The following is a 15,932-nucleotide window of genomic DNA, read 5'->3' on the forward strand; positions in this document are numbered from 1 at the left end:
CTATTCAAACGTGAATAGTATCGTCCATACTGTTCCCCCCCCTCCATTTTAGTCATTGCTTTGTTTTTTGCTATTCATTCATTCTCTATTTGTAATTTCTCTAAATGCAACGAGCTTTTAGTTTAGGGTTGTCACCCCTATATTCTATTAGTCATAGACGCAACTGAACAAATCCTAGAATTCACTGAGAACAGTAACAAAACTCACAATGCATTGAACTGACTTACAGAAGCTATTTGCTGCATTTCCGCCCATCGATACGGCAGCTCATGAAAGTGTCTCTCTAGATTCAACATAATCTTCTTGTTTGACATTGAAATTGATCAACAACAAAGCACAAAGGGACTCTATAAAAAAGTGTTCCTGTTGCGCTCTATTATCTAGTTAAAAAATGTAAAAATGCTGTTTACCCAGTATGGACTTCAAAGAGATTTACGCTAATCACAAAACATTGCACCAGGGAAGAAGTCAGAGTCTCCAAAATAAACCATGAATAATATGCCAAGAACAAACCCTGGTTACCACATGTGTTTGTTTAGAACTGTTTTTTCTTAAATTTGGGTCTCCAGCAGTTGCTGGACTACAACTCCCATCATCCCTAGCTAGTAGGACCAGTGGACAGGGATGATGGGAGTTGTCGTCCAACGACAGCAAGGGACCCATGTTTGAGAAACACTGGTTTTAAAGAGAAACAAACCATGAGCCTGGTTTCAGATTTCATGACAAGCCAGACTCCGGCTTGTTTCCTGGCCATGCTGGCAGTGTGGCAGCAGCAGGAGTGGGGCAGGAGGCGGGGCAGAGCAAGAACTTTTTGGCACACTGCTCAATCACATTAAACCATAGTTTGCTTCAAAGGTTTGCCGTGAGGTGTGAAGCAGGCTATAGAATACGCCGAGCATAAAATATAGCTGCACATAAAACACAAAGAACACGAAATACATAAATCTATAAAAACAACCTCCATGTTTCAAATTTAGACTATAAACTCATCATATGGAAAGGGGTGGATCCTTTGGTGAATGAGCCACAAAAGAATTCTCCCTTGCAGGAAATAGGTGTAGCCCAATGATACTTATCTGATTTCACTCCCCACTCTACTGGGCTCATAAAATTCCCACCGCTTTTTGTGTTAAACAAACAAACAAACAAACCTCTATTGCCTTCAATCAGACTTTTTCTATTTGATACCAGTTGCCATGAGAGTTCATATTATATCTGTATTTTCACGGGACGCTTATTTAAGGGAAACGAGGCCAAACAGCATCAACACATTTCATTTTTCCCAACGATCTTTGCCTGTGCACAATTGCAGTGGGCCTTTCCAGATGTACATTCCTAGCCCAAACTGTTGTGTGCGTTCTCCAGATGCCATCACCCTGAAAGTGCATCTGTTATAGAAGAACCCAGGCATCGTTCTTCCTACCAGCCCAGGACTGTAGTCCTGCAGATATTGTTAGACTCCACTTCCCATCATACCTTATCGTTGGCCTTATCATTGGCTATGGCTGACGGGAGCTGGAGACTAATTAATATCTACAGGGCCACGAATTCCTCACTCCTGTGCTGGTCTGTCCATTAGTAAGGGGCTGCATTTCACCGGCATTTAGGTGTGTCTGTCTGCTATTGCTGGGGAGGACGGGGACTCAATTTTGTCCTAGGTACTCTCATCTGCTCTGCTCACCAGGAAGGGGAGGAACCAGCTCGTCTTCCCTGCACAGCTCCTGCCCTCAAATTTTCTGCATCTAAGTCTGTCTCTTTACAACCTGCTGCTCCCACAGCTTCTGCTCATTGTGAAGACGCATTGATGAGTTCACTATGAAATGCCTCTCCACTCCAGTAGCCCAATTTGGTCTGCACCTCTCCCCAACAGAAGAGGCGCTTCTGAGTCTCAAAAGAAATGGAGCATTCAACTACATAGCAGGGAGGAATGAGAGCAGGGAGGGAAGAGATTTTAAAAAGACAGAAGCCTTATTAGTCACATGCATATGTAAACAGGTCCGGGGAGAGTAGCATTCTGTAGCATTAAAAAAAAACCCCACCAAACTCTTCCCTCTCTGTAGGACTCTGTAAATACGAGCACGATATGACATAGCTTAGCATGCTATGACATAGCTTGGCACGATAACCTCCTCCTGAAGTCTATATTTGGTCCCCTACAAGCTGACATAGACTCCTGTTCTCCTTTCAAAAAAGACATGTGCTACCTCCTCTTATCAGTAAGAGGTAAATCCTCAGCCTCAGCATTTAGCTCTCCTCTTCAGTCTCCATGGAAACCAAGCCCACTTGGCCACCACAATTATTTGCAGCTGAGAATCCTCACGCAAATGGAAAGTTTTATTAGTACTGTACAGGGTTTGATGAAAACAACTGCTATAAAGAGGGTTCGGACAAGCGGCATACAAGCCTCACCTTCAGGTGCAGGCCTATAAATAACAGATCAACTGCCTGGTTTGCGGTCTCCCCATTCCTTTCATTCTCCACGAGAAGCTACTGGTAAGTTAACATGGCTACAGAATGTACTCTCAGCCTGCCCTGTGCAAAAGCTACAGCATCTTTTTCATGCTAAGCCCTTGACTGAATTTAAATCTGACGCAGGGAAGCTAGGTGTGGACTGTACCACTTCAGATCACAACTAATAGAACTCCTGTCTCTTTAAACCATTGCTGCCACAGCTTCTCTTCCCTATGCATTATTCAATGGCTGAAAATCCCCCACGAAAAACCCCACTCCAACGCAGAACCCTAATATGAAAAGGTAGGCTACGTTTCCAAGCACAATTCAGTGTTGGTGCTGACCTTTAAAGTCCTAAACGGCCTTGGTCCCGTATACCTGAAGGAGCGTCTCCACCCCCATCGTTCTGCCCGGACACCGAGCTCCAGTGCCAAGGGCCTTCTGGCGATCCCCTCGCTGCGAGAAGCCAAGTTACAGGGAACCAGGCATAGGGCCTTCTCGGTAGTGGCACCCGCCCTGTGGAACGCCCTCCCACCGGATGTCAAAGAGAAAAACAACTACCAGACTTTTAGAAGACATCTGAAGGCAGCCCTGTTTAGGGAAGCTTTTAATGTTTAATAGATTATTGTATTTTAATATTCTGTTGGAAGCCGCCCAGAGTGGCTGGGGAAACCCAGCCAGATGGGTGGGGTATAAATAAATAAATTATTATTATTATTATGAGCTAGGACCCCTTTTCCATGAGGTGCCCATGACATTTTTAAATCGAAATCCTTCCACGTAAAAACTAATTAAATCCCAGCTGCAATCCGAAGGTCAAGTAAGATGGCAGAGATCCATAATCACATCCCATACCTCTTTATATTTTTGCTGTGGAAGGGATGCAGTACAGTTCAGGACCAGGGCACTGGTGGAAGGGAGGGGTTTAACTTTTCCCCTACACCTGGTTTGCTTGCTAAAATTTGACTCCCCTACCTGTTCCAAGCTGCTAATTTCCCCTAAGGCAGCAAACAGGAGCTGCAGGGGTAGCCTATTTCACCTGGAAAATGGCACAAGGAAGCAAATAGCTAAGCCCTCTCTCCCTGCAACACTATAGTCCCAATCTGGACCCAGTCCTTCCCCCCTGCAACTCCTATTTGCCCAAATCAAAAGTGATAGAGGTTCCACTCACAGATCTCCTTTGCTTTGTTTAATATCACCCCGAAATAAAAAAAACAGCTAGGATATAGGTTGACTGCCTTAGTAAGAACTGGGTCAAACAAACCAGTATTGAGTTGTTATTCATCAGAAGACAACACTCAGTGGCAGGAATTGTTAGCGCTCTCATACTTTTTGTTGGTACTCAAAACTGAGTGATCTGTGTGGATCAAACATTTTCTGGAACTCCATAATGATTGTATACTGCATCATACCCCCTCCATATCTGCCCATTTTCACCACCAGCTGTCGGGCCTTCGGTCCCAATCTTGACTTCGTTGGGTCTTGTTTCTGTCCCTCCAATGCAGATATAGAAAGCTTTGTCTGTCACCATTCAAAATACAATCAGAGTGCTAATAAAGAATGCAAACTTACCTAGTTTACCGTATTTTCACAGGGATCAGTTACTCGATCTAAGCCATAGTCAAGTGTGTCCTGCATCCCTGGCTATTACAGTCAGAAAACAACAAAACATACAATTACATATTTGTGTTGGGTTTTTTTTAAAAAAATATTGTTTATAATATAGCATCAATTATTTAGCTGCCAGTGGTAAGACAAATAAATTTTGGAACAATTTTTGACCTCCATATATATATATATATATATATATATATATATATATATATATACATACATACTGTTATATATATATACTGTTTTACAATTTAGAATACTGTACTCATTTAAACATCCTTAAAATATCAGTGACTTCCCTTCTTCTCTTTCCATAGTTCATTTTGCATATCATAAATCCCTGCATATTTTACATAAACTAAACCAGGCATCCCCAAACTTTGGCCCTCCAGATGTTTTGGACTACAATTCCCATCTTCCCCGACCACTGGTCTTGTTAGCTAGGGATCATGGGAGTTGTAGGCCAAAACATCTGGAGGGCTGCAGTTTGGGGATGCCTGAACTAAACCATTCATTATTCCATTATTACATCCATCAAAACTTATTTACACTGTTGAATTTATCTTATTGTTGCCAATGTTTTCAAGTGTACACAATTCACCCCCCCCCCATATATTCAATAATCATTTTCCAATCTTCTCTAAACATATGTTCTTCTTGTTCTCTTATTAAGTCTGCAAGCTGTGCATATTCTGTCGGCTTAAGTTGCCATTCTTCTTTAGTTGAGACCTTACTCATTATCCATTTTTGGGCTAACAAAACATGGGCCTCAGTAGTGGCAAACATAAATAACATTTTTTGACACCTGGAAATTTCCGTCTAAACTATCCCCAACGAAAAGGACTCCAATTTGTTGACCTTCCTAATACTTCTCCACCTCCACTAGCTTGTCCACCAGATCTAAGCCTAAATTACAAAAAAAAAACCCTTTATTCTAGTTGTGTTTGCTGCAGAAATATTAATTAATATGCCACAACTAGCGTTGTGTGTTCTCTACAATTCTGCCCGAGTAATCCCTGGGCTATTCCTAGGGTTAAGAGAAGCAGACAAAATTCAATATTCTGCAGCTGCTAATTCAATACATAAAAATAAGCAGCTATGGGAAAACAGATGCAAATTTGTTCCATTTTGCAAATTTCCACAGAGCACAGAATTCTTGGTGGAAAACACTGTTTCGTTTCTAGTGCAGAGCAAACTTTGCCAGCCTGTTAGCAGATACTTTGGACTTCAGCTCCCATCAGCCCTCATCAGCACAGTCATGCTAGTTGGCGCTAATGGGAGTTTTAGTCCTAAACATTCTGAGGGCAGCAGATTGGTGAAGGCTGGCACAGGCTATGCACAGCCATGGCCGAGTTCAGCGTTAGCACCCAGCACCACTGGGTAGGTGTCAGAGAGCCCTGGCATCCTGGCAGTGCCCACTGGCATTGACACACTTGCTATGGGCCCAGTATACCGGGTGGCCGAGTCTTCAAGTCCTATGATGTTCTTGCAGGACCAGGCATCGGACTTCCCATACCCCAACCCGTATAATGAGACGCTGGTGAGAAAACCCAGTGCAGGAAGAAACCAGCTGAGCCCAGGGTGCTGGCTGCTTAAATGAGCGAGGGGCGGGTCCAAGGGAAGCCCACCGCCGGCTCCATTGGCTCCGCCCCCTGCACAGCCCAAGTCCCAGCCTGCACCCCCATTTGCCAAAGCAGCGTTCCTGATAGGTTTATGCCCCCTCCGCCCATCAGTTAGAGCCAGGTTGAATTCCTCCATCGGGGCCCCAGTGAAGCCTCCTCCGTCCCGCAATGCCGCCGCACGCGAAAGGGTGAGCGGGCTTATCCTAGCAATGGCCACGGCAAGGAACAGTTGAGAAAAGCAGCATTGGGCAAATTTTCCTTTTGATCAGGTCTCTTTCATCGCACCTGACAAACTGAATGATAACAGCACCTTCTGTATGTTTTAAAGTGTGTTTTTAGCAAAAAATGAAATAAAATTATTGGCATGGGAACTTGGGACGATGCAGAGAAAACCCTGCCCAGTGAGGGAAGGGGGTGCCTCGACTTGGCAAACAGATTGGTACCGCTGTCACATCTGCTTTGAGCACAGCTTCGTTTTTGATCAGCTATCTGACGTCTGCTGAAGTTTGGCCATCAATAATTAAACTCCAGCCAGCGTTATCTTAAAAGGGCGAAAAGAGGGGAAACAGCTCAAGAAAGAGAAAGATCCAAATTCAGTTCTGGTGTGATCAAAGGGGATTCAGCAGGGAAGATGAACTAGGACCAAAGGGGCTGCTGTGGCACAGGGGCCTTTTCTACAGATGGTATTCCCCTTCCCCCCTGCAAGCTAAGCTCCAATTATGGCCTGACATTTGCCGGAGGCTTATGCCTTCTCTGTCTGTTAACCGCTGGGCTCTCAGTTGGCCGCTTACACCGTGTGCACAATTAAAAGTGGATCTTTGATTATGAGTTGGGATTAGGGAATGTAGCTCCTTGGCATGTGTCAGAGCCTTGTGGCATGCTGTGATCAGTGCGGCACTGCTCAGGAAAACACCCCACCGGTATCTGCCAGAAGTGCCTCTGAAATAACAGAAACTTGGTGCTGCGTTCCACAGCTTGGAGTCTTTCCCCAGCATGGAAGATTCGCCAAAAAGCACTCGTGGGCATGGAAAGATCAACACGGAGAGATCAGGCCGTGAGAGGAGGCAGAGGTCCTGTGCATTTGCATATCAGGTTTGCCTCTGTTCTTCCTGCTACTTTGGGCAGGTGGGAGAGCGATCGCAACCCCTTGCAATTACGCAGGTCAAGCTGCAGGAGCTGACTTCAAGGAACAAAATGCACCCGACACAGATGTATGCAGCATGCACAGTTCTCAGAAGACAGGGGCTTAAACACCAGCTGCTTCCTGTGCGAGCTTGTGCCTCACTTCCCCCACCTGCAGGAAGCAGGATATCTGGGCGTCCTTATCTCTTTGCCAGAAGAGCCATTCCTCCCTTCTCCCCTATTGCAAGAGTTAAAACTGTAAGATGAGATTCTGTAGAAAAAAGATAATGTCAAAGTGGACAAACCAGTCTCTTTGTTAGGTCTATGGCTCTTGTCAAGTCTGTTAAGTGTCTCCTTGCATGTCTAAAGCGTACAGGCAACTGGTTGCCAAAGAAGCTAATACTGTAGCTACAGAGCCTTCCGTAAGGCGAGCTAAAAGTGGGCCCCAGCTGGAGGAGAATGTGAAAGAATAGTCAGTCTCATCTTGAACTTGACTTGACGTGATATCTCTACTGAGTCCAAAGCCACAGTTTAGGGGAGGGAACCACCAAAAATTTAATAACGGAGCAAGATTTGTATTACTACTACTACCAGTACAATTTTGTTGTCCACCTTTCGCTCCAAGGTCCCATGTGGGTTGCAACAGTTATAACACAATATTAAAACTGTTCCAAACAACTCACAATTACAGAAATAAGGTGTGTCATAAAATATAAGGGTGTTCATGCTGTTAACCTCTTTCATGTGCTCCGTTTCCATATAGGTTGAAATAAAACCATACAGCGGAAAGAAACCACAGCTTCCCGTGACCTTCATTCTAAGGTAATGTTAAGCCAAAGCCCCTAGGACCTCTTAGTGCTCACAGATTTGGGTGTCCAAAACTATAGCGCAAATGACCCTTGGGGTCCCTTCGAACTCCACAATAATATGATCCTATTATTATTACTCTAATGAGAACCACAGAACCACATTGTTTACTAGATATGTCTATTCTTCACTTACAGCTGTTCGGTGCACAAGCCAATAGGCTTTCTCCTGACAGTCCAGAGCATATCGATCTTCCTTCTTTCGTTCTTTTCCTGTCCTGCAAAATCAAGAGTGAAGTTTCATTTCAACAAATCAAAGCGTAATAGGCCCACTTCCCTGTCACAGGACTACCTGCACATCCCTGGCAAGCAGTGTAAAAACTGACCGGGAATTTTGTGTGTAACGAAATTATTTCTTAATGCTCATGTTCCAGAATGGTCCACTGCCTACGATTTTACGGCGAGTATTCTTCTTTTTGGATTCAGGCGCTCTTCCTCCCATCCTTCCTCTCCTGTCCACGTGACTGTACCCTTTAGCGACTGAACCGAAAGGCAGAGTAGAATTCCCCCCCCAAAAAAAATCACCATCAGTGTTGTTTATACAGGCGCCACTTTTCCATGGTGAACCACGTACAAAGTGGGGTACTTAAATAAATAGAATAAAATAATTCTATCTACGGAATGATAGGAGGGGCCAGAAAGTTCCCTGGCCCAAGGGCTCCACACATCTATCAGACGGCTCAAATCACAGCCAGCATTTTAGAATTCTTGGTGAGGCACCTGAGGATTGGAGTTGGGGGAAAGGAAGACCTAGGTAACTATTGATGTCAATACAAGGAAAGGTGCTAGAGCAGATAGTCAAACAGTCTGTCTGTGAGCACTTAGAAAAGGATGCTTTGATTACTAGGATGCAACAGGGGTTTCCTCAAAAAACAAGTCAGGCCACAAAATCTCTCTCTCTCTCTCTCTGATAGACTCAGTGGATCAGGGGAATGCTGTGGACATAGTGTATCTTGATTTCAGTAAGGCTTTTGACCAGGCATCCCCAAACTGCGGCCCTCCAGATGTTTTCGCCTACAACTCCCATCATCCCTAGCTAACAGGACCTGTGGTCAGGGATTATGGGAATTGTAATCCAAAACATCTGGAGGGCTGAAGTTTGGGGATGCCTGCTTTTGACAAAGTCCCCCATGATATTCTTGTGGGGAAGCTGGTAAAATGTGGACTGGATGAGGTAACTGTTAGGTGGATTTGTAGCTGGTTAATCAACCAACCCCAAAGAATGCTCACTAATGGTTACTCATCATCCTGGAAAAAAGTGACAAACGGGGTGTCACAACATTCTGTTCTTGGCCCGTTACTGTTCAACATCTTCCTATATTGGGTGAAGGAATTGAGGGGATGCTCATCAAATTTGCATATGACCCCAAACTGGGGAGAAGGAGTTAATACAACAGATGCTGTGCAAGCAGACAACGGACGAACTGCAGTGAAGTGCCTGCAGACCTTGTTGGGAAAGGGAAAGTTACAATGGTTACTATCCAATTTGATGTGAGAAGAAGGAAGAAGAAGAGTTTGGATTTGATATCCCGCTTTATCACTACCCGAAGGAGTCTCAAAGTGGCTAACAATCTCCCTTCCCTTCCTCCCCCACAACAAACACTCTGTGAGGTGAGGCTGAGAGACTTCAGAGAAGTGTGACTAGCCCAAGGTCACCCAGCAGCTGCATGTGGAGGAGCGGAGATGCGAACCCGGTTCCCCAGATTACGTGTCTACCGCTCTTAACCACTACACCACATTCCCAAAGAGTGAGCACAAGCATCCTCTGAAGTTATCTCACAGGAAAGGCCATTTAACCAGCAACCACACAGGACACAGCAACTCTGCTTTTGTAGCCTCACTTAAGACATTTTGTTAAGGTTTCCTGGCTTAGGACATGGTCAAAGATATCGGTGGACATCACCAAACGCAGACAACCTGAGCCAGATCCAACCACCCCAATTCCACTAGCTGAAACCAGCACAATGAGCCCACCAGTGCAAAAGGGCAGCTACTGCCATCAGCTCTTTAAAAAAACCCTGCTACTGAGTTCTCTGAATATGGATCTTTCAAAGCCAAGTACCCTCATTATCAGAGAAGAATGAAACTGCATTGACAGAAAGCTATATTTACACCTTTCAAGCAAACGGCACAAACTGCCATCAGTGTGGTTATTTGTAAGCTCATTTGGTAACGGGTAGGTGCAAAAGCAAAGGCGGAGTTTCACAGATGTAGCAGGAGTCCGAGTCAATTTCTGAAAGCTCTTTCTCTCTTTTAGAGAGAAGGAGAATGGGTTATAATTCCTTGGCTACTGAGAACTTGGCAGTTGCTTACTGCTCACTGCATCACTCAAAACAAAAGCAAAAAGAGAAAAAAAAACAGTGTTAAGAAGCATCTCACCTATACTGTTCCTGGGCCTGCATAACAACGAAGTCCCATTTGTGGTTGATTTTTTTGTGCAGCGTGTTATAATTTTCCTGGGGGAAAAGCAGCAGTGAGACAGCAAGGAAAGACACAGGCTTCCGTTTTGCTCGCAGCGTGAAGGATATGATAAAGTGCTACAGCACACGGCCACATGTACGAAACATGGAACAAGTAAGATTGATGAGATTTCTCAGCAAGATTTATTAGCATAGCCCATAGTTGAAGCAATGTGGTGTATATTTAAGTTGACAAATCTGTTTAATAGATGTAGTTTAATAGGTGAGGGGGGGGGAACCAAAATCTGAAAGTAGAGAAGTGGGGGCGGAAACACTACAGTTGTGAATCCATGATCCTGGAACTACAGGCTATCAAAAAGCTCAGGGCTGCTGCTAATCTTGGTGGTCCGTGGCTGAATTACAGGAACAAAGGAAGCTGCCTTCTGCTAAGTCAGATCATCAGCCTGGGTAGCCCAGTATTTTCTGCAGTTAACCTGCAATGGCACCCTGCCAAGCCAATGTCAGGGACTGTGATCTTCTGCATGCAGAGCACATGTTCATAGCTGCCAAGTACCCCGTATTTCCCGGGAAACCCCCGCTTTTCCTTACCGTTTCCCAGCGGTCTCCCGTTTCAGCTCCTCTCCTGTTAATCTCCCTTGTTTCGGCTCCTGTCGGTGGCCATTTTTCTGGTGCCACTTTGCCCATCTATGGGCACCAGAAAATGGCCGGCGCCAGCACCGGAAGTCGCATCTCTGCATGTCCGGAAGTGCATAGACACAACTTCCGGTGCCGCTTTGCCCATCTATGGGCACCGAAAATGGCTGGCGCCAGCACCGGAACTTACATCTATGCACTTCCGGACATGCATAGACGCGACATCCGGCACCGGCCATTTTTGGTGCCCATAGATGGGCAAAGCAACACTGGAAGTTGCGTCTATGCAATTTCCGGTGTCGCACAGCTGCAGATCCCGGATTTCTCCACGAGAGACTTGGCAGGTATGCACATGTTCCACTACTGAACCTTAATGCTTCCCTGTGGTGTGGGCCCCTTCCCTCCACTGCCTGGATGTGCTTTACCAGAGGCGCAAATTGCCCCCAAGATTGGGGAAGCCGACACATGTCATCACACACAACTCCAGACGCCGCACAGCCCGGTCCAGCCTTCCGCTAGTCCGCGCAGATTCCTGCGGCACCAGGAGACACTGCACAGGCTGGTGCGACTTCACACCAGGCTGTGCCCTGCGGCATCTCTCGACATCATGCATACTGGTGCAGCCTTCTGTGGTGTCGCACTGGGGCATCATTTTCCCTTCAAGCAAATATTGAGGGGGCTGAAGACACCTCTACCCCCTAGATGCTTAGCCAAAAGCTTGCAGAAGATGCCATAATACTTTCTTACCTTTTCATATTCTTCTAAAACTCCTTTCCTTTTGATATTTTTCTTGGCTAGGTAGATGGCTGGGGGAGAAAAAACAGAAAAGAAGATACATCATTTCCATGCTAACCATACGCATGTAGTCAAAACAAAGTTTTCCAGTAGCACCTTAGAGGCCAACTACGTTTGTCATTGGTATGAGCTTTCGTGTGCATGCACACTTCTTCAGATACACTGAAACAGAAGTTACCAGATCCCCACATACAGTGAGAGGGTGGGGGGGGGGGCACCACTCAAAAGGGTGGTGGGAAACCAGACTGTTTATGACCACATTTGGTCTTGCAGGAAGAATTTACGACTGTTTACGACTGCAAATTGGTCCCACAGGAAAAGCAATGGGTGAGATGGCTAAAGATAGCTTTATCATGTATAATGAGATAAGAATCCAATGTCTTTGTTTAGACCAGGTTTCTCCGTGGCTCCAAGTTTGGTGATGAACTGCAGTTCAGCGACCCCTCTTTCCAGTCTATTTCTGAAATTCTTTTGTAAGAAGACAGCTACTTTGAGATCTTGTATAGAATGTCCTGGGAGATTGAAGTGTTCTCCTACTGGTTTCTCTGTCTTGTGATTCCTGATGTCAGATTTATGTCCATTTATCCTTTGGCGAAGGCTTCGTTTGGCCTGTTTGTCCGATGTAGAGAGCTGAAGGGCACTGTTGGCATTTGATGGCATACACAATGTTAGAAGATGAGCAATTAAATAGTCCTGAGATGGTATGTTTGATGTTGTTGGGGCCAGTAATGGTGTTGTCCGGGTGTATGTGGCAGCAAAGTTGGCATCTGGATTTATTGCAGGCTCTGGTACCAGTGTCCATGTTAAGTCTAGTGGTTGTATTATTGCGGGTGAGGAGTTGTTTAAGATTGGGTGGCTATCTGTAGGCAATGAAAGGTCTTCCTCCCAGGGCTTGAGAAAGAGAACTGTCATTGTCTAGGAGAGGTTGTAGATCTCTAATGATGCGTTGTACTGTTTAAACTTGGGATCTGTATGTGATGACTAGTGGTGTTCTGTTATTTTCTTTTTTGGGTCTGTCTTGCAGCAAGTTCTCTCTGGGTATGAGTCTGGCTCTGTTGATCTGTTGTTTAACTTCATTGGGCGGATATTTTAGTTCTAAAAAGGTTTGCTGTAGATTTATTAGGTGAGAGTATCTGTCTGTAGAGTTGGAACAGATGTGGTTATAACGTGGGGCCTGGCTATATATACAATGGATTGTTTGGTATGTTTGGGATGGTAGCTAGAAGCATGTAGATGTTTGTCGGTCAGTTGGTTTACGGTATAAGGTGGTGTCTATACGTCCATCCTGCATTTTTATAGTGGTGTCCAAAAAAAAAGTATTTCTTGCATAGATTGGTTCATTGTTAGGTTGATGGTGGGGTGAAAGTCATTGAATGTCTGGTGGAAGGTGTCCACATTACGCATGAGAAGGCCCAGTGAAAGAAAAGTAGAATTACATCTTTTCCAAATAAAGAATTCTGTCCCGGGTGAATCCAGATAATAATATGCCTGGAGGCGGTTGGAGGATGGATGGCAGCTAACAGATTGAGATTGAATCCTGACAAGACAGAAGTACTGTTTGTGGGGGACAGTAGGCGGGCAGGTGTGGAGGACTCCCTGGTCCTGAATGGCGTAACTGTGCCCCTGTAGGACCAGGTGCGCAGCCTGGGAGTCATTTTGGACTCACAGCTGTCCATGGAGGGGCAGGTCAATTCTGTGTCCAGGGCAGCTGTCTATCAGCTCCATCTGGTACGTAGGCTGAGACCCTACCTGCCTGCGGACTGTCTCGCCAGAGTGGTGCATGCTCTAGTTATCTCTCGCTTGGACTACTGCAATGCGCTCTATGTGGGACTACCTTTGAAGGTGACCCAGAAACTACAACTAACTCAGAATGCGGCAGCTAGACTGGTGACTGGGAGTGGCTGCCGAGACCACATAACACTCACTGGTCCTGAAAGACCTACATTGGCTCCCAGTACGTTTCCGAGCACAATTCAAAGTGTTGGTGCTGACCTTTAAAGCCCTAAATGGCCTCGGTCCAGTATACCTGAAGGAGCCTCTCCACCCCCATCGTTCTGCCCAGACACTGAGGTCCAGCGCCGAGGGCCTTCTGGCGGTTCCCTCACTACGAGAAGCTAAGTTACAGGGAACCAGACACAGGGCCTTCTCGGTAGTGGCACCCACCCTGTGGAATGCCCTCCCACCAGAGGTCAAAGAGAACAACAATTACCAGACCTTTAGAAGGCATCTCAAGGCAGCCCTGTTTAGGGAAGCTTTTAATGTTTGATGGATTTCTGTATTTTAATATTTTGTTGGAATCCTCCCAGAGTGGCTGGGGGAACCCAGCCAGATGGGCGGGGTATAAATAATAAATTGTTGTTGTTGTTGTTGTTGTTGTTGTTGTTATCCACATAAGCCTGTGTCTCCAGACAATGCAGTTTTCCAGCATAGGTAATTTCCATATAGGGTAGCGAAAGGAATCTGTATTATGGTGACAAGTCTGGTGCAGGGGGAAGCTTAGGGCAAATGTAGGAGAGGGAAATATTCCAAGTGGTGTTAGTAAGCTTCACTGTGATTGTAACTTTTTTCTTAATGTGTATAGGACAGGCATCCCCAAACTTCGGCCCTCCAGGTGTTTTGGACTACAATTCCCATTTTCCCTAACCACTGGTCCTATTAGCTAGGGATCATGGGAGTTGTAGGCCAAAACATCTGGAGGGCCGCAGTTTGGGGATGCCTGGTATAGGACTAAGATCAGAACAGCTGCACTCTGAGTGGCTTTGAATTCAAGAAACAAATGACCACACTTCCTACAGAAGCCCATTCAGCAGAGATTGCTCCTATTTTCCTGGCATGCACATCTAGAATTCACTATAAGCAGCCATCTTTCCCACTCTTTTTTTTATCTGGAGGTCTTATTGAAGCTCTTTGAACTAAATATCTAACTATGGAAATTATTTCTCCTAACTAGGCAGTGTGTCCATAAAAGCTAGCAATTTAAGCAGTGTACAATTAACACAGGTAGAGGGTAATGAATACAGCACAATTGTAGGTTTGGCTAATACCACCATGATTGGAAAAGCAACGGCAGTTTCATTTCAACATAAAATTGGTGCCATGCATGAGGAAATGTTCTGAGGGTGTGTTTCGGTTTGTTCGATTTGTGTGGTGTTTTTATAGTGCTATTCTTATTTTCCCGCTGTGATTTCTAACCTTATGCTCTGGTTAAAGCCAGTTTGCTAATTTCTGGTGTGTCAGCTACATATTCATGCGGCAATGAGGTGCAGAGGAAGGCGAGTTAAGGTGCCAAATTAACACATTTCTAATAACACATTCCACAAAACAAATTAAGCTGGAGAAGTTTAGTCCAACCCTGTAGCACGTTTATGCAAAAGTAAGGGCCGCATCCAATCAAGCTATATGCAAAACGGACCAAGTGAAGAGAACGGACCTCAGTTTCAAATGCATTTCAATGGGTCTACTTTGAGTAAACTAATAGCTAAACCAAAGTCCAGTCGACTTTGTCCCATGTAAGGGTGTATCAGACTGTGGAATATTTCTTTAATAAAACATGAACTTATTCTTTATTTAAGGCTTAAAGTGAGGAACAAAATCCACATACATTCTCTAAAAAGCAAAAGAAACAGATGGCCCAACTTGCACATGCAATCAATGTATCTTGGCTTTTTGTATGGATTGGCTTAACATGTCATTTCAATCTTTCTTTTCTGAGTGCCTGGAGGTGGTTGGAGGACGGATGGCGGCTAATAGATTGAGGGTGAATCCTGACAAGACAGAAGTACTGTTTGTGGGGGACACGAGGTGGGCAGGTGTGGTGGACTCCCTGGTCCTGAACGGGGTAACTGTGCCCCTGAAGGACCAGGTGCGCAGCCCGGGAGTCATTCTGCACTCACAGCTGTCCATAGAGGCGCAGGTCAATTCTGTGTCCAGGGCAGCTGTCTATCAGCTCCATCTCCACGCAGGCTGAGACCCTACCTGCCTGCAGACTGTCTTGCCAGAGTGGTGCATGCTCTAGTTATCTCCCGCTTGGACTACTGCAATGCGCTCTACGTGGGGCTACCTTTGAAGGTGACCCGAAAACTACAACGAATCCAGAATGCGGCAGCTAGACTGGTGACTGGGAGCGGCCGCCGAGACCACATAACACTGGTCTTGAAAGATCTACATTGGCTCCCAGTACGTTTCCGAGCACAGTTCAAAGTGTCGGTGCTGACCTTTAAAGCCCTAAATGGCCTCGTTCCAGTATACCTGAAGGAGCGTCTCCACCCCCATCATTCTGCCCGGACACTGAGGTCTAGTACCGAGGGCCTTCTGGCAGTTCCCTCGTTGCGAGAAGCCAAGTTGCAGGGAACCAGGCAGAGGGCCTTCTCGGTGGTGGCGCCCGCCCTGTGGAACGCCCTCCCATCAGA

At 45.6% G+C, this 15,932-nt stretch overlaps 1 protein-coding gene across 1 annotated transcript in view; it reads right to left on the bottom strand.

Moving 5' to 3' along the window:
- The window catches only part of RGS9 (regulator of G protein signaling 9), a 69,775-nt gene that overhangs the window by 31,397 nt on the left and 22,446 nt on the right, over window positions 1–15,932 (bottom strand). The window contains exons 6-9 of the mRNA XM_060271975.2: window positions 11,476–11,534; window positions 10,055–10,131; window positions 7,812–7,893; window positions 4,033–4,095 (exon numbers count right to left, since the gene is read on the bottom strand). Of these exons, the coding sequence (XP_060127958.2) occupies window positions 4,033–4,095; window positions 7,812–7,893; window positions 10,055–10,131; window positions 11,476–11,534 (281 nt within the window). The remainder of the gene's footprint in view (window positions 1–4,032; window positions 4,096–7,811; window positions 7,894–10,054; window positions 10,132–11,475; window positions 11,535–15,932) is intronic.

The sequence above is a fragment of the Zootoca vivipara genome, chromosome 2 (assembly GCF_965207765.1).
Source record: "Zootoca vivipara chromosome 2, rZooViv2.hap1.1, whole genome shotgun sequence".
In the NCBI taxonomy this organism is placed as follows: domain Eukaryota; kingdom Metazoa; phylum Chordata; class Lepidosauria; order Squamata; family Lacertidae; genus Zootoca; species Zootoca vivipara.